The sequence below is a fragment of the Cuculus canorus genome, chromosome 5, assembly GCF_017976375.1.
Source record: "Cuculus canorus isolate bCucCan1 chromosome 5, bCucCan1.pri, whole genome shotgun sequence".
In the NCBI taxonomy this organism is placed as follows: Eukaryota; Metazoa; Chordata; class Aves; order Cuculiformes; family Cuculidae; genus Cuculus; species Cuculus canorus.
Window position 1 is genome coordinate 19,678,549 of NC_071405.1, and position 23,171 is coordinate 19,701,719.

The window sequence follows — 23,171 nt, forward strand, 5'->3', positions numbered from 1 at the left end:
GACAAAGTTAACCTTGTTGCAAAGCTTTCAAGGCTAAAACCTTTACTTTCAGCCTGCCTTTAAGAATAAAACCTTTCAACAATTCAAAATTAACTTACTCTGCTCGTATAATGGCAAAGATCATGAAAGATGCTTTGCACAAAGCCTCACTGCAAATACTTGGGTTAAAAGCTGCATGAAGGAAGGGTACTACCAGGCACAAAGTGCCAGAGCAGGAGAATCCACAACCCACAATCTTGTAGCTGATGCTGCCTTGGCAACTGCCTCACTGCTTGAAAAAGTCACCATTTCTACAACAACAGGGGCAACAGAAGCCCTGCAGAGTAGAGCAGAGCAGAACATCTTGAGATATTTGTAACACATAGATGCCATTTCTCATCTTCATTTGCTGATGCCAGACTTCAGATATATGAAAATTAAGAACTCTATAAACATGATGTATTTAGCCCACTCACAATATGGTTTAACCTACACACAGTCTGGGTTTCTCAATCATGGAACTGTACCAGCTGTCATTTCTTAACAAGATAGCTGGCAAGGTAGCACAAACAAGGACTGGAGATGGGGAGTTGCCTGCTGTTGAGATATAGCTGTTGTTTTTTTACCTTGCGTCCCTTGGAGTGTTATCTAAACCAGCCACACAGCAGAGTATCAATCGTGCCACGGATGTAATGAGAGATCTAAGGAACTCATGTAAAGGAGAGATCTGCAGTTAAAGACCAAGGTGTGCTGTCAAGTCCTTAAAGATAATTAAGGACATGAATGGTAAGAGAGCACAGCTAGTCAGAACTGAGATTAAAAAGACTGTGAGAAAAAACATCCATCTTTTGTCATGCTCTTGATAGCACTGGTATTTTAAAAGTAATTTAAAAGCCTCAACTATAAAAGAGCAGTGATCACTAAAGTTTCCAGCTATATTTTTTATACCCAAAGAAAACAATAAGGTAGATCTGTTTGGGCATTATTACTACATGCTTTCTACTCAAGATCTCCACAGGAATATCGTGAAAAGCATTTGATGTTATACAGAAAAGTCAAAGACCTACCTGACAAAAGCACAACATAACACATTAAACATAATTTATAGCAAATACTGCTCTATGTTATTATCAATTAAATCTGAAAATTCTTGGAGAAGAGAGTAATTTGGAAATGAAATATTTAGGGAAGTCATATGCATTACATAATCCCATGTAACATGTCTCACTGGAGATGGGGAAAAAACACTCTTGTAAATTTCTCTGTGATAACAGAAACTTCATTTACTAACATAAACTGGTTTATCTGGAAAATATTAAGGCAAAGTCCAGAGCTTGCTTGTCTGTGTAACACAAGGTATATCTCAGTCATGTCGGCAGAAAAAAGAAAGAAAAATAAATGAGAATCGCGTGCCCCAGTTAGGGGACATAAGTACTTAGCAATAAACTTGTAGTTCGAAATTTATCTAGTAAGTTTACAAAATGCACATTTCACAGAAAACAAGAAGATTTCAGAGCAGACTCACAACTAAAGAAATGCCAAGGTTTGCCAAAATTTTGCACTGACAATTCTAAAAATGCCCTCAAACAAATACCATGAAGTTATTATAGGGATAATTCCCAGGGTGCAACTAAGTATGGGAAGATGTGCGCTGTAAATCATTGCCTGATAAAGTCAATCAATCGAGCATTTTTTTCCCACTTATTTCTCACTGAAGGAATTGAATCTCAAAAAGGATTAAACCATAGGAAAAAAAAAATACCCAGAAGAGTGCAGTCTGAGTACAGTGAATTAGCCAACAAAACAATTAGAAATCAACAGCGAACAGTGGGGCTGCAGTACACAAAGAATATTTAACACATGAACTAGACAAATGTGGAAGGAAGGGGCTGTCCAGTCGTGCATCAACACAAAAATTCACTCTGCATGGAAATATGTAATTTGAGCTTTTTTAGCCTATAATTTACATAGTGTATTCAAACGAGACGACAAAAAGATGAGCAGTGATTTTTCTTTGCCTTTCAATATCTTAACCACAGAAAAAAAAAAAACCAAACATTTCTAAAGCAGCACAATTCAGTAGACTCCAGAAAGGAAAAATCCAAAACATGAGTAATTGCACAGAGCAGCTGAGGGGTAGGTGGATGCGAGCAGCTTCCACACGCTGCTGTTAACGACTCATTAACCCTTCCAAGGTGCAGGGTAATGAACCGCCAGCCCTCACACAGAAACACGGCGTGAGATACTGCAGAGAATCACAGAATAGTTGGGGTTGGAAGGGACCTTAAAGATCATCTAGTTCCAACCCCCTGCCATGGGCAGGGACACCTCCCACCAGATCAGGCTGCCAAACACCCCATCCAACCTGGCCTTGAACTCCTCCAGGGACGGGGCAGCCACAGCTTCCCTGGGCAACCTGTGCCAGTGCCTCGGCACTCCAATAGTGGAGAAATTCTCCCTTATGCCTAGCCTAAATCTGCCCCTCTACAGTTCATACCAATTTCCCCCGGTCCTATCCCCACAAGCCTTTGTGAACAGCCCCTCTCCAGCTTTCCTGTAGCCCCTTCAGGTACTGGAAGGTCGCTATAAGCTCTCCTCTGAGCCTTCCCTTCTCCAGGCTCAACAGCCTCAGTTGTCTCAGCCTGTCCTCGTAGGGAAGGTGCTCCAGCCCTCTGATCATCTTTGTAGCCCTCCTCTGGACCCGTTCCAACAGCTCTATATCCTTCTTACGTTGAGGACTCCAGAACTGGACGCAGTACTCCCGATGAGGTCTCACAAGAGAGGAACAGAGGAGCAGAATCCCCTCCCTAACAGCGGGGAGCGCTCGCCAGGCAAAGGGCAGCCACCAGCACCCGCGAGGAGGGCGCAGGGACCGAGGGGAGCCGGTGCCGACGGGAGCACAGCTCGGCTGCCGGGGGGGCGGGCGGAGCGGCGGCCGCAGGCTCTCCCGGCCCCGGTTCCCAGCTGCCCGCGGCGCCTCCTCCCTCCCCGCCCCGCTCCTACCTGCAGCCGCGCGGCGGGCAGCGCTGCCGGCGCTCCAGGGCAGGCGGCGGGCGGCCCCGCCCCCGGGCAGAGGCCAGCGCGCCACGCCCCGCCCCCAGGCGCGGGGGGGACGGGGGGTGCGGGGAGCGCCTGCCCTCCTCCCGGGAATCAGTCGTTTATGTGTGGTCACGGCCTTTTTTAAACGCAGGTCAAAGTCAAGGCGCTGTCCTGCCTGACGGGCAGCCTCCCCTTACAGAAACGCACAAATAAATTTGAATAATTCTGTGCATAAAACTATTCTTATGACTATTCTATGATTCTACTATTTTAGTCCCACCTGCCTCCTCGATCCTTAACATCTGCGTATTACTGTTGGAACGGGTCCAGAGGAGACTACAAAGATGATCGGAGGGCTGGAGCACCTTCCCAACGAGGACAGGCTGAGAGAGTTGGGCTTGTTCAGCCTGGAGAAGGCTCCAAGGAGATCTTATAGCGACCTTCCAGTACCTGAAGGGCCTACAGGAAAGCTGGAGAGGGGCTATTCGTAAAGGCTTGTAGTGATAGGACCGGGGGAATGGGTATAAACTGGGGAGGGGCAGATTTGGGCATTAGGAAGGATTTCTTCACCATGAGAGTGGTGAGACACTGGCACAGGTTGCCCAGGGAAACTGTGGCTGCCCCATCCCTGGACGTGTTCAAGGCCAGGTTGGATGGGGCCTTGAGCAGCCTGATCTGGTGGGAGGTGTCCCTGCCCATGGCAGGGGGTTGGAACTGGATGATCCCTAAGGTCCCTTCCAACCCAAACTATACTATGATTCTATGACTTAAGACCTAGCATTCTGTGCTGAGATTTAGTGGCTTTGAAGCAATTAGTTTGTAATAGAAAACTTCAAACCAGGTCATATGGAACTGGCCTAAGTAAAACCATATCTAAGAAAACAGGACGATCATACAAGCTTCTATAAGTAAGCATCTGTCAAAAATAATAAACAACTTCCCGTGGCAGCCTGTGCCAGTGCCTCACCACCCTCATTGAGAAGAAATTCCTCCTTATGTCTAGTCTAAATCTGCTCCTCTCCATTTTGTATCCATTGGCCCTCGTCCTATCACTAGAAGCAGTAGTACTGCATAAAAAAAATGCAGTACAAAAAGAAAACAATCATTCTGCTTGGAGTCCTTCAATGGCCATGATTAAATATGGCAATATTTATTTTTAACTGATGATTTTGTGTACCTGCTTCCAATACAAATTAATAGGTGTCTCAATTCTTCTGTTAGACCCCGATGAGTTTTGCAGACCAGCAAATATTCTCATGTTATGCAGTAGTCAGGACCAATAAAAGTCAACAGCAATGTCTGTAAACAAAATTGTTTTCAAGTTGTTTAGTTACAGGAGTAATACAGACCTAACAATATAAATGTAAGGTATTAATCTTATTTCATAGAATCATAGAACAGTTTGGGTTGGAAGGGACCTTAAAGATCATCTAGTTCCAAGCCCTCTGCCATTTCCAATCACAATTTACATATGCAAATGTTTATGGAGGCTTTAATTTCTAACCCTACAACAATTTCAAAGCTTGTAATGAAAGGCAAGTTACGGATAATGAACATGTGCACTACAGAAATAAATGTCAGCACAGATGTGTACCTGAACACCCATTAGCAGATCCAGAGAAGACTCCAGAGAGCTGAAGAAGCATCAAGTCACTAAAGAGCTTCCTAGACAATGGAAGTTTGCAAGTGGAGACATGCTAACAACCTTAACATTTGCATTAAACGTTATGATAACACCCTTAATTAGCATTGGGACTGACTGTAAAAAAAAAGAAAAATAAAAATAAAACAAGTTTAACTCCTCTCCAGGTGAGCTAACAGTTTTCAAAGTGCTCTTGTAAAACACTAGGAAAATCTCAAAAGTGCAAGATTGCCATGATAACTGGTGTTATGCTTGGCAATTTGTGCATCTAGTTCACCCAATTTTGTCTTGAAGCAGCATTTTAAAGAGGTTTGAAGGTTTATGATTGGTGCATGCTAACGTCCAAAGCCCCTCTGCTACAGTGGGGATATCCTCTGGCCCAAAACATTGGCCTGAGTGCTGGCTAGAGGTGTCTGGGAGAAAATAACACACCACTCAAAACATTCCCAAACAGTATTTGCAGATCATGCATAGTCTTACCCAGCAATATAAAATGCTGATTTCCCAAATAAAACTAGTCATAAAAAAATACGCCTAGCTGCATATAATGTTCACAGGCCAAGACAGATTTTAGGCTGTAGCCATACTCATTTAAATGTGCAGAGGTTAACTACAACAAGGACACAGGATAGTTCTTCTTAGGTACAACTGGTGTCTTTGTTTCTTCTTGTAATTATTTTATGAGCCAAAGGAACTACAGATTATTTTCCTAGGTGTTTCCCTTTATCTTTTCCATCTTTAATAAAACCGAATCCAGAGTAACATCATTGACCTCTGATGTACTGGCCTGGGGAGAACCTAACTAGAAAACAACTCCAAGGCTGTCACTCTTTTCCTAGTTTTGATTGAATCCTGGACCTCATTTCTTATTTTTCCTTCATTTGTTCTCTGACTAGCAGTATTAGGATCAGTCATTACAGAGTAGAGCCTGTAGTCACAAAGTCAGCTACAAATGCTGTCACAAGTAGTCCAACAGTGGCAGTGGTTGCCGTACCTTGTGTTCCTAAAGCACACAGCATGAAATCTCATTAATCAATTTCAAATTAAGACTCGGACCAGAAATATGTTTTCCATCTTTGCTGTCCTTTTCACCCCCGAGTGTATTTACTAATAACCTTTAGATATTTAAAGGCTGAGGGAAAAAAATTTAAAAAATCATTAAAAGCTTGCATATAATGTATTGATTTTTTAGCACTTGCCCCTCTCCTTAACAAGCTTAAGCTGCTCTACCACCAATTACTTTTTCTAATATGAAGTAAAGTTGAGTTCCTGTATTCAACATCCTTTAAAATATCTGGGGCGGTGGTAGTACAGTTTAGAACATTTGATTCTCCTAAACCATTTATTCCACCTAAGTTATTACACTGTTACTACACAGACAGCTCTATTTAATACCATTATTCTATTTGGACCTGTAAGAAATATTTACATTTGGGTTCCAAAACACTTTCACGAGTAAGAATGGAAGGACTAGCAGGTAACATACTTATTAGAGGTTCTTATGTTTCCTGAGTCTTCTCAGAATTCAGACCTCAGAGAATGCTTTTGGTCAGCCCTGAAGTGGTCAGGACTAGATGGTTGTTGTAGGTCCTTCCACTGCAATATTCTATTACTACAGAGAATCATAAAAGAAATTAACTCAATTTGAGTAATTATACATTAAATTTTTGATTGCTATTCACACAATAGAAAGAGAAGTTAGAACATGAAGTCTTTTCCCCCCTCAAAGCAGAGAGAGAAAGAAAAAACAAACCCACAATCAAACATGCTCCAGAGAGTATGATATCCCAACATCAAATAGTTTCGGTTTGAAGAATAAAAATTATGTCTTTCCATTTTCTAGACTATAACATAATGTTGCATATTAACCATAAAAATACAGGAGTCTGATCTATCTTGAAAATGTATTTATGATGAGATTCTACAGGTAAGGGCTCATAATATCATAACTATAACAGATGTACCAAATAACTAAAGCCTATGAATGTCCCAATTCCAAGTTTATTTTGAATATACACATCACCTGACTTTGTTCTTTCAACTTGACAGAGGTTCTGATGTTAATATTTTATTAAAGATGAAATTAATATTCATTACATCTGGGGAAACTTAATTATGCTATTTTATTCCTATATAAATAATGAATTCTCATGCAAGCTGCACTGCAGATTTACCGAATTCATCAGCAGAATTAAAATATATTTCATTGCATTAAATGAAGCAAGAAATGGTGATTTAACTGTTAGTGGTATCCCACAGAGGCCTATTCAGAAACATCTAGAAAAACTTCCAGAGTTTTTTACCCATCAGGACCTGCGTCCATCGTCAGTACATATTTCTTTATACCATATCACAAAGTCCCAGCCTCACAGGAGTGCTCGTTCATGTGTGCTCCTCAGCCCATGGTTGAGATTGAACATGACAAAGCAGCAAGAGAAAATAAATGTGTTATGCCAGAAGATTGACTTTCTTAGTTTCCTTACCTTGTATGCATGTGGATGCACATGAGCAGTCTTTTTTTTTTTTTCAGGTGACACAGGCAGCCTGAAAGATCACTTCAGAGGAGATTGTTGTAACTGTATGTCTAAGTTATGGCAAGATTAGTTTAAACCAATAGCTCTAGAAGAAAAGACCTGTTTCCAGCATGATAGAGTATCACCTTCATTTCCCATTCAAAGGCCAGGCATTTTCCCCAAGGAAAGAAATTGCTCACGTGTCTTGGCACTTTGTTTTGCCACTTAACATCAAACAAAAGTAATCAGTAGCTGCAGAAGACATTCGCCCTGTGATATCAAGCAAGTGAAGAGTTTGTAGAATAGCAATGCTAGGAGTGTTATGTGTGGGATTTGGAAGCATAAAATGCTTAATATGAGAAGCACAGGGAGAGTTAAAGACTTATCAAAGATGCCTGCATGTGTAAATTTGAAAACTTCCTTTTCCATAGCTGCAAGAAAGTCTTTATGATTTGGCATCTAGAATCTTGAGGATACAGTGGAAATGAGTATTTTATTTGTTGTGTTTAGATAAGGAATCTTATTTTAAATTGACAGCGTCTCTTTTGTTCTAGCACCTTTGACAGTACCAAAGAGACGGCTAATGAGACACTAAATTTGAAATGTTAGAAATGGGAGACGTATTTTTAGTTTACTTTTCTGTTCATTTTCAGTGTTCACCATGGAGTTTTTCCCTTTTCAGCCAAAGGATTATTTGCAAACTGTTTAGTCTAATAAGAGAGCTGTGTTTATGATGCTGAACTAGCATCACAAGAAATATTTCAAAGTATTTCCTATCAATCTAATCTCGTTGGAGCTGAACTAAGAATGACAAATGTAGCAAAGAGCAAACTTTTTGGGGCTTGTAAATTCAAACGTAATAATTAGGTCCAAAACCAAAACAGTAACAAAGAAATTTTATATGTGAAAAAAAATTTAAATATCTTTATACCTCTATGGAGCTTTTCACTGAATATGCAAGATACCAGAGTAGACAAACATAGTTACCGTACAGTATTTGCTTAAACGTTTGTTAGTTGAGAGATACTACATTAATGAAGAAACTTCTTTCTTGCTCTGTTTCAAGTTCCTACTTGCACCCTTTGCCTTCAATGGAGTAAAAGATCAGACTTCTAGTCAGAAACTCCCTAAAGCTGTTTGTTTCACAAAGTGGCAGAAAAAGCCAGCACAAGCTGCATGCAAGTGAGTCACCACATTTAATCTCACTGGGTCTGAATTCTCTTACTACAGTCACCTCCCTTCTATGCAATGTTTCCCAGATTTCAACAATCAAGTTAGACTCAAAATTATTTGTAAAAGGTATGAAATACTTTCATTATCCAGTTAGATGAACATTTAGCATTACAGTTTGGATGTCCACAATAAATGTTACATGTTTTTGGTGTGGCTATACTTCCCAATGGACCATCCAGTCCTATAATAGATGTGATGAGACCAGAGACCAAACTAAATATAACCTGAAAAAGAATAACTCAATTCCCATTGATCTCACAGTATCAGTAATGAAGTAATCAGCTACTGGAAACTCAAAACATTGTAGATTTACAGGCCTTTAGCCTTTGAATTCAAAGCCAAACTAATTCTCCAAGAAGTATCCTTTTATAATCCAAAGTTATGAGCCTTAAGCTGAACACGCCACGTCATTGTTATAGCTGATGTTAAAAACTACCAAAGCAATACACATGTGTATTTGCCCCCACCCTCCCTCCATCTTAATACTACTAATGCCAGTAAACTTTTCCCTCAAATTGTGTTGGAATAGATTTGGAGAAACTTTCTAAGTAAAAAAAAACTTGTTTAGAAGCACCTAAAGGCCATTAATAGAATTTGGTAAATCTAGACCCTTCGAAAGTTTTAAAGTAAGATTAGACCAAACCAAACACCGCAAAAATATTGTAAAATACAGATTTAAAGTTATTTGCATAGCTCAATATTTCACTAGATAATCTCAGTAAAAAGTAATTTTATAAGAACCCTTTATCACCATGTTGCTAAAACATTTTCACTTGCTTCAGTGGGAAGTATTAGTAGTCTAAGAAAATCTGGACCTAACTTTGCAAAAGTTGAACTTAAATCCATCTCCCTCTTATTTTCTCTCTGAAAATGACAATGAAGACTAGACATTAAAAATACTCATTACCTGGATAGATGGTACACTGCCCTTCCTTAATTTAGATTAGAAGTAATTTACATTCTTTCATTTCTTTTGTTTTTTTTTGTTTTTTTTTTTGGCAACAAGTAGACTAGCATCACTATCTTCCTCAATAAACCTATATAAGAATAGGAATGAAAACCAGAACTCAGAAATGCCAATTAAGCTTATGATCGTTTAGAGATGAGTGAAGAACATTTTGCCATTATACCAAATAACACATTCTAATGAAACAGGTGTTGGAAGTTTACAAACTACACTTCTGTTATTATTTTAATTTTAAATTAAGGGTTTTAGTCTGAGACTGAGAAGAATAAAGCACATAAACCCAAACAAAATCAACCGAGCCAAAAAAACCAAAGAAAATACACTAGTTTTTGATGACCATTATTCAATGGTCTTTCTTTAAAAAAGAAAAAAAAAAAAACCCAAAACCACCCAAACAAACACCAACCCCACCAAAATCCACAAGCAATTATATACATGGAACTCTATTCCACCACAGAAAGCAACTTCCTATTGACTACAGGCTACAAGTTAAATAACTATCTCCAATTCGACCCCACCTCACTTGAGCACTTCCAATAATCACATCTCAAGCCACAGGCTCTTTTTGAAGGTGAGGCATGACCCTCATTAAGCTTGAGCTACATCAGTCAGACTCAAGCTGTTTTAGCACCGGCAGTTTCTGTTTCCTATGTGCAACAAGTGCTATCAGCAGCAGCTGACTATGTAAACTGAGCTGGTACCCAAGACAGTTTACATATTGATGCCTTCCATGAGCTGTTATCATCGCTCTCTCACTCTCCTTATTGTCCTTATCCCTTAATTATTTTCTTCCAAATTAATAAGCCCATTGGAAAGCAACCAACATAATGTATTTAAGAAATGAGGACTCAGAGTCTCAACAAGTAGAGTCTGAGGGATAAGGGGGTTGAAAGGGCCCCAAAGCAAGCAAATTGTCAGCTTGGAGCCCCCAGATTCTGTTTCTAGTCACTATATTATCCCTATATTAGTATGAAAAATGCAATCGTAATCCTAAGTTACAGTCACTATTCTCAAACACGCAGCAGTTCTGTCTGCCAGGCACAGTACCGATTTTATGTAAATGACCAAAAGGGTCTCACACACGCATACAACACACAGCCAGTTTCTAGCACAGCGAAGATAAAATGCATGATTTCCTGTTCTCCTAGTCATCCCCCTTTCCATGCCCACCGTAAATTAACACACATGTTTTTTGAGAGAAATAAAAGTGAAACAAGTATGAGTATCCTTATAGGAAGGGATGTGTTTAGCAGTGTCATATATCAGTGCATATGACTACCAATTAACATCCTCTGTTATTGCAACTACTGTAACACTGAGGGTAACACCACAGGTGGTAACTTTATTTCACAAGATTAAAGATACAGTACAAATGAAATCTGTACATCTTTCTATTAACAGAATTTGTTTACAATTATATTACATTTGACCAGCCTTTTATACTGATTTTAAATACAAAATAAATTACAAAACTCCTAACAAGACCCTTTAAGGAACTGCAGCTGATAAAAACAAAGGCTTTTTCCCCCCCAACAGGTCCCTATTTGCCATATGCATTTGCCGTAGCTCAAATCAAACTAAATCTTTTTAGTTTAATATTCTCTGAAGCAAAAATAGAATTTCAGTTCATTGTTGCCTATCTAAAAAGAAGCAAACTTGCAAAGGTGTTGTCCCCTTTTACAGGCCAAAGTAGGATATAATAGGTGGAAACTAGTTATAATGCATAGTCTTAAAAGTCCTTTCACAATCCATGTTTTAATGTTCTTCTCTAAAAGATAACATTTGATAGGTTTTTTTTTTAAACTTTAATAATAACAGCTGACTTACGGAAAGATGACTAAAAACTGAGTGAAAGCTGTCTTGTAAGAGTCTTATTGGGATGTTTTTATCAAAGGCCTTATCTTCTATTACATTTATCCCATAACGGACAATGTAACGTAAGAAAAATTATTTCAACAACAGCTCTGGGACAAGTTTCACCAGAACTAGAAGCCTATTTTCCCACAGTTTCACATTTCTTTCAGCCAGCAAGAGCAGCTAGTGTATTTCGATTAATAATTTGAGATGCAGAACAATGGCTTCCCACATATGTTTCCACAGCTTTCCCACACAGCAAACTCCCACCACTAACAGTTACTATTCCTTAGTTCCATTCCCCATGCAGAGAGAAAATAGCATGTATCCAGGAAGGTCGAATAGGCAAGCTCTGGCCTATTTTACTACAGACAAAAAATACAATTTTTCCATTCAAAGTATGCTGAACATTACCCAGACAGGTTTCAAATGAAGTTCCCCTTCCAAAATACTCCTGCATATAAACTGTAAGACAACCTGTGTGCTACTAAAAGGGAATAGTACTTCACTGCAGTAAACTGAGCAACCCAGCTCCTCTAGGAAAAAAAGTTCCTTGATAAACTGAGTGCACAACAAGAAGCATATTGCTAGCAAAGAGTTAAATACAACTCCCTCAAAACGCAAGTTTCAGAACAGAGTGGCAAGGGATTGTCACAAAAAAATGAAGTCATGTTGTAGACAACTGATTTAGAAAACTTACTCATTTCTTTAATCCCTGAGTTAACTCGCCATTACTTATGGCAAGTACCTTTTTACTATTACCACTTCACTCAACTGAATGTCATCTGCAAAAGTTACTGGTAGTAATTTGGTGGAAGGGAAAAAAGCAGGAGAAAGACTTCCCTTATTGCTTCTTCAAAAAGCAGTTCTTTGAAGTGAAATAACTTGCTGATCTTCAGCCACTTTTCTTGGATACAAAAAAAATGCATCAGGTTCAGTGAAAGTCAGCTGTAAGACTGTCACACAGCAGCAATTAGACATTCTCATGCAAATAGGACAGACCTTTTAGAATTTACTTCTAGTAGATTAGACAACTAAAAACCATTTCAATAATGTAGTAACAAATTTTTTAAACACTCTAAGAGACCAATACCAATGAACCAATGGTATTTAACTGAAAAGCATTTTCCGGATAATCTTTAATTTATTCATGCCAAGCTAAAAAGACCTATTAAGTGACAGAGGCAAAAATATTTCAGAGGGAGTGTTCAGAAGTCACAGATATCTTAGAAATGCAGCTGAGGAGTGCTGTACATTTTAGACGCTACATTTAAGTTCAATACTGTTCCATCTGCTAATAATGATTAAGACTGAACAAAACATTCCTCTACCATATGGTGCAACCCTTCAAACTAAAACAAGAGATTTGTCTTCACATAAACAGCATAAGCATTTTGAATTACTGAGAAGTTCTACCTATATTTTAATACTAGTCATCCATTACATCTCAGTTTACAGAAGAGTGGACATCTCCCAAACTACAGATCTGTTGGTCTCCTTACAAATGTACTAAGTAGGAAACCATACCAAAATCTCAATTCTAAATAAAACATTGATATGTTGCTGCCAAACCTCTGGAAATATATTTGCATGAAAGGAAGCCCTTAATCCTTTAAACACAACAACTTTTGTCAAAATGCAGCTAAAGCCATATTTCATTCAGCTTTAAGACATTATATCCAGAGGGTTTAATGCTAGAACAGAAACAAATATTTAACTGCAACTGGTAAATGAGAACAGAAACTTATGCATTCCCTGCCTGTAACCTATTCCCCCACTGCTTCCCACTCCCAAACCCTGAAATTATAGTTCAATATAAATTGTTACTAAGTGAAGATTCCTCTTGCAGTTTAAAAGCATCAGTCCACAGGTCGTAATATTTACTCTCATTAAAAGGCCTTTGCACTGACCTGGTGGTATCAAGCAGACATAAACTATTAGTCTTCTTTCTCTTTGCATTTTCTTCTTACAAGGGATTCTCAAGATGGCACAGCCAGAGATATTCTTTTTACTTTCTCATCTATACCAGGTGCTGGAGAGGCTGGTGACAGGCAGAGCACAGCTGTAATGTAACATAGACTCTTTATCAGCCAGCCAAACTTTGGAGTTGTATCACTGGCATAAGCCTATACCTTTTTTTTTTTCCTTAAAGAGTACACATATTTGGGGTGCTTTTTTGTAGATGCATTAAACAGACGCATGCATGAGATGCCACTTAAGTTCCCTTCTTGCAGTGCAGATCGCTTACAGGATTGTTGAAAATTAAATACAGAACTTTCACCTGAAAACCAAACAAATAAAAAAGTAAGCTAACTTAGTGAGATTTCTGTCTCTTTCCTTTCTTCGGTGTCCACAGTAATACTGATGCTTTCTGCAATCTAGGCTCAGCCTCTTTTTAACAGCAAGTTTAAATAACTTACGAATCACAGAATCATAGAATAGTTGGGGTTGGAAGAATGATCTAGTTCCAACTCCCTGCCGTGGGCAGGGACATCCCACTAAATCAGGCTGCCCAAGACCCCATCCAGCCTGGCCTTGAACACCTCCAGATATGGGGCAGCCACAACCCTCCCTGGGCAACCTGTTCCAGTGTCTCACCACTCTCATCGTGAGGAAATTCTTCCTAATGTCCAGTCTAAATCTGCCCCTCTCCAGTTTATATCCGCTCCTCCTCATCCTATCCCCACAAGCCCTTATGAATAGTTCCTCTCCAGCTTTCCTGTAGCCCCCCTCAGGTACTGGAAGGTCACTATAAGATCTCCTCTGAGCCTTCCCTTCTCCAGGCTGAACAAGCCCAACTCTCTCAGCCTGTCCTCATAGCAGAGGTGCTCCAGCCCTCTGACCACCTTTGTAGCCCTCCTCTGGACCTGTTCCAACAGCTCCATGTCCTTCTTATGTTGAGGATTCCAGAACTGGACACAATAGTCCAGATGAGGTCTAACAAGAGAGGAATAGAGGGGCAAAATCACCTCCCTTGACCTGCTGGCCACTCTTCTTTTGAGGCAGCCCAGGATACGGTTAGCCTTCCGGGCTGCGAGCGCACATTGCCGGCTCATGTCGAGCTTCTCATCAACCAGCACCCCCAAATCCTTCTCTGCAGGGCTGCTCCCAATCACATCATCCCCCATTATGTACTGAAAACAGGAATTGCCCCGACCCAGGTGCAGGACCTTACACTTGGCCTTGTTGAACTTCATGAGGTTCTCATAGCCCCACTTCTCCAGCCTGTCCAGGTCCCTGTGGATGACTTCCCATCCTTCCAGTGTGTCAACCACACTACTTATCTTGGTGTCATCTGCAAACTTGCTGAGGGTGCACTCAATCATGCTGTCAATATCATTGATAAAGATACTGAACAGGCCCCGAGGGACACCACTCATCACAGATCTCCATCTGGACTTTGAGCCATTAACCACTACTCTCTGAATACAGCCACCCAACCAGTTTCTTATCCACCGTACTGTCCACCCATCGAATCCATCCCTCCAATTTAGAGAGAAGGATGTTGTGGGGGACCATATCAAAGGCTTTACAGAAATCCAGATAGATCACATCCGTCGGTTTACCCATGTCCACTGCTGCAGTTACCCCATCATACAAAGCCACTAAGTTGGTCATACAGGATTTGCCCCTGGTGAAGCCATGTTGGCTGTCACTAATCACCTCCCTGCCCTCCATGTGCTTCAGCACAGCTTCTAGGAGGATCTGTTCCATGATCTTCCCAGGCACAGAAGTGAGGCTGAGAGGTCGGTAGTTCTCAGGGTTGTCCTTTGTACCCTTCTTAAGAATGGGCACAATGTTACCCTTCTTCTGGTCACCAGGGCCTTCTCCTGATTGCCACGACTTTTCAAATATCATGGAGAGTGGCTTGGCAACCACATCTGCCAATTCCCTCAGGACTCTGGGATGCAACTCATCAGGTCCCATGGACTTACATATGTTCAGGTTCCTCAGGTGTTTGTGAACCTGTGGGAGGGGGTTTACCCCTCCTCTGCTGTGGGAGGGGGTTTACCCCCCCGGTCACCATCTTGCTGTCCCATGAATATTACCAATTGTTTTTATGTTAAAGTATTGCGAAGTACACAGGCTCCAAAAAAAAATCTTAGAAAGATTTGGCATCCGGGCACTGTGTGGATAGTTTCCAACTGATGAGGTTTACCAATCCAATCTGTCCCAATCCCCCTCTTGGGCTACACACTGTCTGCTGAAAACTGTCTAGTCTAAGGGGAGTGGAGACTACTCAAAACAAAAAAAGCACAAGTGGGGAATAGCATGTTTGCTGGCTTACTTTTACAGAGTTTAAAATAATCCATGTTAAACCACCCAATAGAGCATAAAAGACCAAAGTGTAAGAATGAAATAAGGACTGTAGAAATACCTGGGATGCAGGTCAGAACAAAAGTTCATACAGCTCTAATCTTTTTAGAGTTTGACTATAGTTCAGCTTCTTGGGCTTAAATTGGCCATAAAATTAATACTTCTATATAGGGTAACTGCTATATCAAGCAGGCAAAAACCTTCCAATGCTAGCATTCTGCTCTCTAGGAGATGAAAAGGACTCTGAATAAAGACGAACTAGATACAGCAGGCAACATTTTTGTAGTAGCATTCTTGTGTTTCCATGAAAAAAGCCATAGTGTTATTCCATTGGCACTGAATAACATTCAAATCAGTTTCAAAAGAATTCTTATCCCTGAAAAAGGCATCATTCTAAGCAGCTTTCAGAATTAATTTCTTTTTAAACTCCTTGCACTCTTTTTGGGGGAGGGACTGTTGATCCAAAGTCCTAAATCACAATGAAAATTGTTCCTTTGGGAAAAATCCAGTTCTTTCACGGAGGCTCTTGTTGCTATTGCGGTGGTTGATGCTCTGGTGGTGGTTCTTGTTGAGGCACAGCTGGCCGCAGTCCTGCTGGTCTGGGAATTGCCTGATGTTGCCTCTGTCTGTAAGCTATAATTGTTCCCAGAAGCAAGGCGATGATGGTCATAAGGTAAAGGTCCCACTCAGGCCCCAGCAGCTGGTCCATATCAATATGTGAGAATACCTCCCTTATCTAAGGAACAAAAGTCCACATCATAACGTCAAAGAGCAAGAACAGGAAGTTTCTTTGATTTTAAATTTGACTTATAACATTTTTCATGTACAAGGTTTAAAACTTCAGTACTCTTTCCTCTCTGAAAAAAACAGTATCACATCAGTGACATTCTTAATTTCCAGGAACTAAATGCCAGTAAGACCTAAGAGCCATGCTATAGAGACTGAGCTATTCTATTTTCTGAATAGCTCGATAGTTAGCTTTGTGGCCTTTCACATATAGAGCATTAAAGTACACAACCATAAATCAGAACAAGGTATGCAACCATAGTAGTCGTCTTAAAGAAAGAGAACAAGTATCACAGACAGAGGCAGTAAACTCATCAGTCCAGCCAAATTGGAAGCTGCCAGCAGACTACTATGAATGACAGAACATTAAGGCCCAGAATCCTTAAGCAGTACAATGTGAATATTTGTGCAGATAAGGTATAGGGAAGTTAAAATCAGTTAGATTGATCTACCTTTTTATCAGACTTGCATTCACATAGCATCAGCCAACATATTTTATGTTCACTACTGTATGTGATGTTACAGCAGTCACTGTCAAATTTAATTCTACACCAAGCAGACGTAAAACTTGGATATCAATGTTCTGCATACAAGCTTCTGTGAGTGCTCCATAGGTATCTGCTCAAGTCATTTAGAGTATTTTGACTGTCTGCTCCTGAAAGTCCCCAGTTCTCAAGGCTATTAGTTTTGCAAATTTAGCTAGATTGTCTGAACTCGCGTTGCTGTAAGCAGTAAATTCCGTCCCCATTTGGATTTAATTTAGGTAATCCAAAAGACAGTAAGATGACAGAATAATGAGAATATTTCAGATACAATATGGAAAGAATCATCTAAGTTACAGGCAAATATATTTTCAGTGCATCATTACAGCTGAATATAACATAACATGAGAATTAGGGATCCAAAAATGTATTTCTTTTTTTCCTGAGCAGCGATTAGGTTTTTGTAATCACGTGCTCAACTTTGATGGCAGATGGTCATAGATAAGAACATTCAAACAGGTTCTCTTCAAGGAAAGAACAACGCAGAACAGCACTGGATGTGCACAATTCCAGTTTCACAGAATTGCACACATAAGAACACAGCTTCAGTAACTTTCTTAAATCACAACACAAAACACATCCTATCCTAAGTTTTCAGAAGGCTGAAGTAAGACTTCCACTTAAGTTTAAGACTATAAGTCAAGTTTCTTTTAAAAATGGAAAACGTATTTGATGATTTTCCTTTTAATTATGCATTACTTACATTGATTTCTCGTACATACTGCAAGGAATAAATCACTCCAAGCTTGCAAAGTGCTAGGAAGACTGGAACCTGAGCATCTGGGCTTGCTTCAGCTGCCATGTCATAGAATCGCTTTGCAAGATGAATATCCTGAAGTTAAGAAAATAAAGTTCAGTTTTGAGAATTTTAAAAAATTAACCATTAAAACTTAGAGCTTTTGCTATTAGCTATTGTATGCTGTCATTTGAATGCAACGTTTTTGGTCAATTTAAACAAAAACCATTTAGAAAAAGGGGACTTTTTTCTGAGGGATGTTCACCCTTGAATTGACAAGCAAACAGAAGCTTTGATCTGCGGATGAAGCCATCATAACTGATGCTAATATTGAAACTCACAAAGAAATTACTATTGAAATATTCAATCCATGCACTGTAAACCAAAGCATGTATTCAGGTAACTCTAGTACACTGTCCATCACAGCACAAGTCACGGAGGAGTATACAACAGCAACTCCTTCCACTTATACTACAATATATCTGCTGCACAGTGCAGCTTCTAACCATTTCTGCACATACTCCCAAATTAGATTCTACTTCTTATACAAAACTGACATAACATGCGTCAGTGAGGGCAGCTTGGCAAAACCATGAAACAAGTGAAACCAGCAACCTTAAAAAGAGCATGGGAATACCACGGAACGATCCTCTTGGAAGCTATGCTCAAGCACACAAAGGACACAGAGGTGATTAGAGGCAGCCAGCATGGCCTCACCAGGGGCAAGTCTTGCCTGAACAACCTAGCGGCTTTCTATGATGAGGTAACCACAGCAGTGGACATGGGTAAACCAGCGGATGTGATCTATCTGGACTCCTGTAAAATCTTTGACACGTCTCCCACAATAGCCTTCTCTCTAAACTGGAGAGATATGATTTGATGGGTAGACAGTACGGTGGATGAGGAGTTAGTTGGAGGGTCACATTCACAGAATAGTGGTTAACAGCTTGATGTCCAGATGGAGGTCTGAGACCAGTGGTGTCCCCCCAAGGATCCATATTGGGATCAGTGCTGTTTACTAGCCTTCATCAATGATATAGTGAGATGGAGTGCACCCTCAGAAAGTCTGCAGGTGACACCAAGCTGAGAGGTGCAGTTGTCACATCAGAAGGACAGGATGTCATCAAGAGGGACCTGGATAGGCTGGAAAGTGGGCTTGTGAGAAGCTCATGAGGTTCAACAAGGCCACTGTAAGGTCCTGCACCTGGGTCGGGGCAATCCCCGTTTTTCAGTACATGATGGGGGATGATGTGATTGGGAGCAGCCCTGCAGAGAAAGACTTGGGGGTGCTGGTCAATGAGAAGCTCAACGTGAGCAGGCAATGTGCGCCTCCCAGCCCAGAGAAGGCCAAGAGTATCCTGGGCTGCATCAAAAGAAGGCATACAAGAAATCTGGGGAAGGACATTTTACAAAGGGCACATAGTGACAGGATAAGGGGAAATAGCTATAAATTGGGAGGGGGGAAGATTTAGACTAGACATAAGGAAGATGTTTTTTACATAAGGGTGGTTGAGGCACTGGCACAGGTTGCCCAGGGAAGCTGTGGCTGGCCCCCATCCCTGGAGATGTTCAAGGCCAGGTTGGACGGGGCCTTGGCAGCCTGATCTAGTGGGAACTGGCCCTGCCCATGGCAGGGGGTTTGGAACTGTGTGATCGTTGAGGTCCTGACCAACCTAACCGTTCTATGATTCTATGACATTGCTGTTCTCTTCTGTGGTAGTCCAGAACAAGAAGTGACCATAGCAAGAAGAACAGAGAATGTGTGTTACCCGCATAGTTTAACTTTCCTGTTGTTTGGGATTTTTTGGCTCCCTTCAGATACATACTGTGCAATATTAGGATGCTTGGATACAAACTGCCTACATTTACTCAGTGATTTGAAGGACAGGGCTGTGTTAGACTTACGTCTGGAAGTGTTCCAAGTTGAAGATAAAGTAAGAGAAATCTCCAAGACCTCATGCCACATGTTCATTTAATAATTTTATCCTGACTGTGAAATACCATAAATATTTTCGCTTACTGATACAGAAAAGCTTAGTTCCATAACATGCAGGAATAAGAGTATGAAAATCAAGACGTGAATGAGATGTACTAACTCACAATTCACTATTTTAATGCAATAGAAAACTCTGAATACTCTTTGAGCCTGGAAAGTCTGACTTTTGTATAACTACTGAAAAGTTTCCTTAACTTCTTTGTACTGTATATCGGCATAAAAGCAGATTGTCATGGCTTATTTTAATTCCTAACTAGCAAGCACTTTATTCTACTTATATATTCTCATTCTCACTTGACAGACAAGCGAGAACTATAGTAGTCTGAGCCCCAGTGTATTCATTTCAGCTACCTATGTGTAACCATTTATGCTTCAAGTTGGAGATATTCCGTGCAAACACTAGCATTAGAAACTAATTTTTCCCAAGCTGAGTGGTGCAGTTGACATGCCTGGGGGGACAGGATGCCATCCAGATGGCCCTGGACAAGCTTGAGAAGTGGGCCCGTGTGAACCTCATGAAGTTCAAAATAAGGCCAAGTTCAACGTCCTGCATCTGGGTCAGGGAAATCCCTGCTATCAATATAGGCTAGAGGATGAAGGGATTGAGAGCAGCTCTGCCAAGAAGGACTTGGGGATACTGGTGGATGAAAAGCTGGCCATGAGCTGGCCCATGTGCTTGCAGCTGAGAAGGGCCAAACCATAATGATTGTCTACTTCAAAAGAAATGTGGCCAGCAGTGTCAAGGGAGGTGAATCTGCCCCTATACTCTGCTCTGGCGACACCTCACCTGGAGTACTGTATTCAGCTCTAGAGCCCTCAGCACAGAAAAGCCATGGACCTGTTTGGAGCAGGTCCAGACGAGGCCACAAAAAAGGGTCAGAGGGATGGATATCTCTCCTGTGAGGACAGGCTGGAGAAAGTTGGGGTTGTTCAGCCTGGAGAAGAGAAGGTTTCAGGAAGACCTTATCTGCAGCTTGCCACAACTTAAAGAGGGCTTGTAAGAGGGGTATAGATGCTTTAGCAGGGCCTGTTGCTATAGGACAAAGGGCAATAGTTTTAATTTAAAAGAAAGTAGATTTAGGCTAGATATAAGGAAGAACTTTTTTACAGTGAACCTGGTGGAACACTGGAACAGCTTGTCCAGAGAAGTGGTAGATGCCCCATCCCTGGAAACATTCAAGGTCAGGATGAATGGGGTGTTGAGCAACCTGGTGTAGTTGAAGATGTCCCTGCTTATTGCAGAGGAGTTGGACTATATAATCTTTAAAAGTTCTTTCCAACCCAAACCGTTTTATGACTTTCTGAAAATGTCATGATCTAGAAAACAAATTAACCAGTGTTTAAGAAGATAACAACAACCTTGTGATAAAATACTCTGAACCTGGAATTGATTTGCATTCATTTCCTTACACTTCAAAGTCTTGAAAGACCTACTCAAGCATATGGCATTCTTTTTGCCAATTTTCACAGTTTTTGTCTAATAGTTTTCCTGCTGTCTATGCCTCATTTCTTCATATAGTTAAGTGTGAAATTGATATATTTACCTACTTGCTACTGGAGAACCTATTGGATATGTGCTAATTCCTACTGGAGTGAGTTTATAATAGGCACCAGGAGAGTGGTTATGGGCTTAGTCTTATATTAGTAAATGCACTGTATGAATCAGACTGTTAGTGTACACTCACCTGCTTGATGCCCATCCCTTCTCATGCATGTAGCCCAGATTAAACATCGCTTGGGCACTGTGCTGTTGCTCTGATGTCCAGTCGATAGTGATAGAATGCAGTTTCATAATCAACATCAGTACCAAACCCATAAAAAATGGTAATCTCCAAGTTTAATTTCTTGCAACAGTATATCCTATAAATCAAGAACACAACCCCCATAAGACAGTGAGGCAAGCAGACAGCCTTAGGTATTACTTTCCTTTCCACAGTATCCACAAACTGTTTGTTTTTTCCTCTCTCAAATAAACAGCTTTTTTTGTTTGTTTAGTTTGGTTTTTTTATGTGGTCGTGTTTCTTTTATTTTTTTTTAAATTAGGTTTAGCCACTGAAACCAACCAATTTCTATTTTCAGGAATGCACTTTCCCCAGTACTACCTCCTACCAACATTTTGATTGCTTATTTAGTGGCATCAGGTGAAGAAGCTATATCATGTTGTGCACAGGTCACTCACTACAGAAACTTTTCAGTTTTTATATGGTCCATTAAAGGCTTCAGATTTGGTAACTGGATCTTACCCATTCCATCCTCTCAATTTCTAATGTTTTCTAAAAGCCAGTAGGTCTGAAGATTTTCACACTAAAACTCTTTTAAGATCTAGTTGCTCTTTTACTCTTAGTAAAAGGCTAGTGGACAGACATTAATGTAGATGCACCTGTATGAAAGTTAAGAAACCTAACACTGAGATATTTAATGATCAAAGTTGAATTTTGCTTATTTTAGGATAAGTACACAAAGCACTTGATTTAAACTTGGGGTACTCTGGATATCAAGATTGCATTCTTCATTACTGAGCTTTCTTTGCATTGAATAGTAAATGGCTTTTCTTATAATGCTAAGTACCAAAATCCTGAAGGGTTTTTCCAACAGACTTTAGAGAAGTCTGTCTAAACATTCCTAATGCTGTTTAACACTGCTTTGTAATTCCATTTGGAATGGAAAAAAACCAACATCGTACATTTGTGTTTTCGTCCTTTTAATCTTCGGATCTAAGAACGATTCAGAACTGCAAGCATATTGCCATGACATCATAGGTAACAGTGGAATAAAGAACAGCAGTTACCTTATGTGGAATATAATTAATGTTGAGCAGAAGGAAGTAGGCTTTCCCTCCTTCTCTGTTTCATAAAGAAACATGAAAACATTAACAGCCCTACTAAATATAAGCTAACTGGAATTGTGAGGGAAGGACATACCTTGAGAGCTGCTCTAGTTCCAGTGAAGCAAAGCTCTAGGATAGGTTTCATTTTCTCCTACTATGCTAGCTTCTTCTGGAAAAGAAAGTAATTTAGTTAAATAGGAGCATGTTATATACACACAAGACCACAAGAAACCCCTGTGCGTATATTCAATCTGCTGAAAAGAACTAAAACTTGGAATTAATCTGTGATATAGCCCAAACAAGATTAAAGCCATCTAAAACATATGAAAATCCCTTTCATTTATGTGGTCTTTCCTCTATCTGCCCACATAACACCTACGAAAGCCCAGCATCATTTGACCCTGAAGTTTTGCTTACCAAGCATCTTTCCCATTCCTGCTCTAGGAGATTCTGAAGCACGCTTGGAGGAATGCCAGAAGATGCAAGTCTTAAGAGCACAAAAATTTAGGCTCTGAGAAAGGGGGCACTCAAATGCAAGGTTAAAGTATAATGCTACTTCAGTCTGACCATCTAAAAAACCAAGACTAGTCAATAAAATGAAGGCTTGAACTCCTTAAGGAGCCAGAGACTGCATATTTTACACAGTAGTGCTACAGCTACTTTAGAACATAAGTTATTTTATTTGTCCATGCCCATAAATTGAGGGTTGCTGAAGTATCAGAGTTTCAGACAGTTCAAAG

General features: G+C 40.3%; 2 protein-coding genes across 3 annotated transcripts in view; both read right to left on the reverse strand.

Annotated features, from left to right (window-relative positions):
• STON2 (stonin 2) overlaps positions 1-3,080 on the reverse strand; it is an 84,002-nt gene extending 80,922 nt beyond the window's left edge. Inside the window, exon 1 of one of the 2 annotated variants that reach the window (XM_054067414.1) lies at positions 2,983-3,080. The gene's annotated coding sequence lies outside the window, so the exon portion shown is untranslated. The other variant, XM_054067412.1, reaches the window with a different exon arrangement.
• A 7,603-nt stretch (positions 3,081-10,683) lies between these two features.
• Positions 10,684-23,171, reverse strand: part of SEL1L (SEL1L adaptor subunit of ERAD E3 ubiquitin ligase) — a 39,110-nt gene continuing 26,622 nt past the window's right edge. Inside the window, 8 exon segments of the mRNA XM_054067767.1 lie at positions 10,684-16,280; positions 17,576-17,704; positions 21,290-21,303; positions 21,306-21,366; positions 21,368-21,424; positions 21,426-21,446; positions 21,448-21,464; positions 22,526-22,600. Coding sequence (XP_053923742.1) covers positions 16,077-16,280; positions 17,576-17,704; positions 21,290-21,303; positions 21,306-21,366; positions 21,368-21,424; positions 21,426-21,446; positions 21,448-21,464; positions 22,526-22,600 — 578 coding nt within the window. The 3' untranslated portion in view covers positions 10,684-16,076.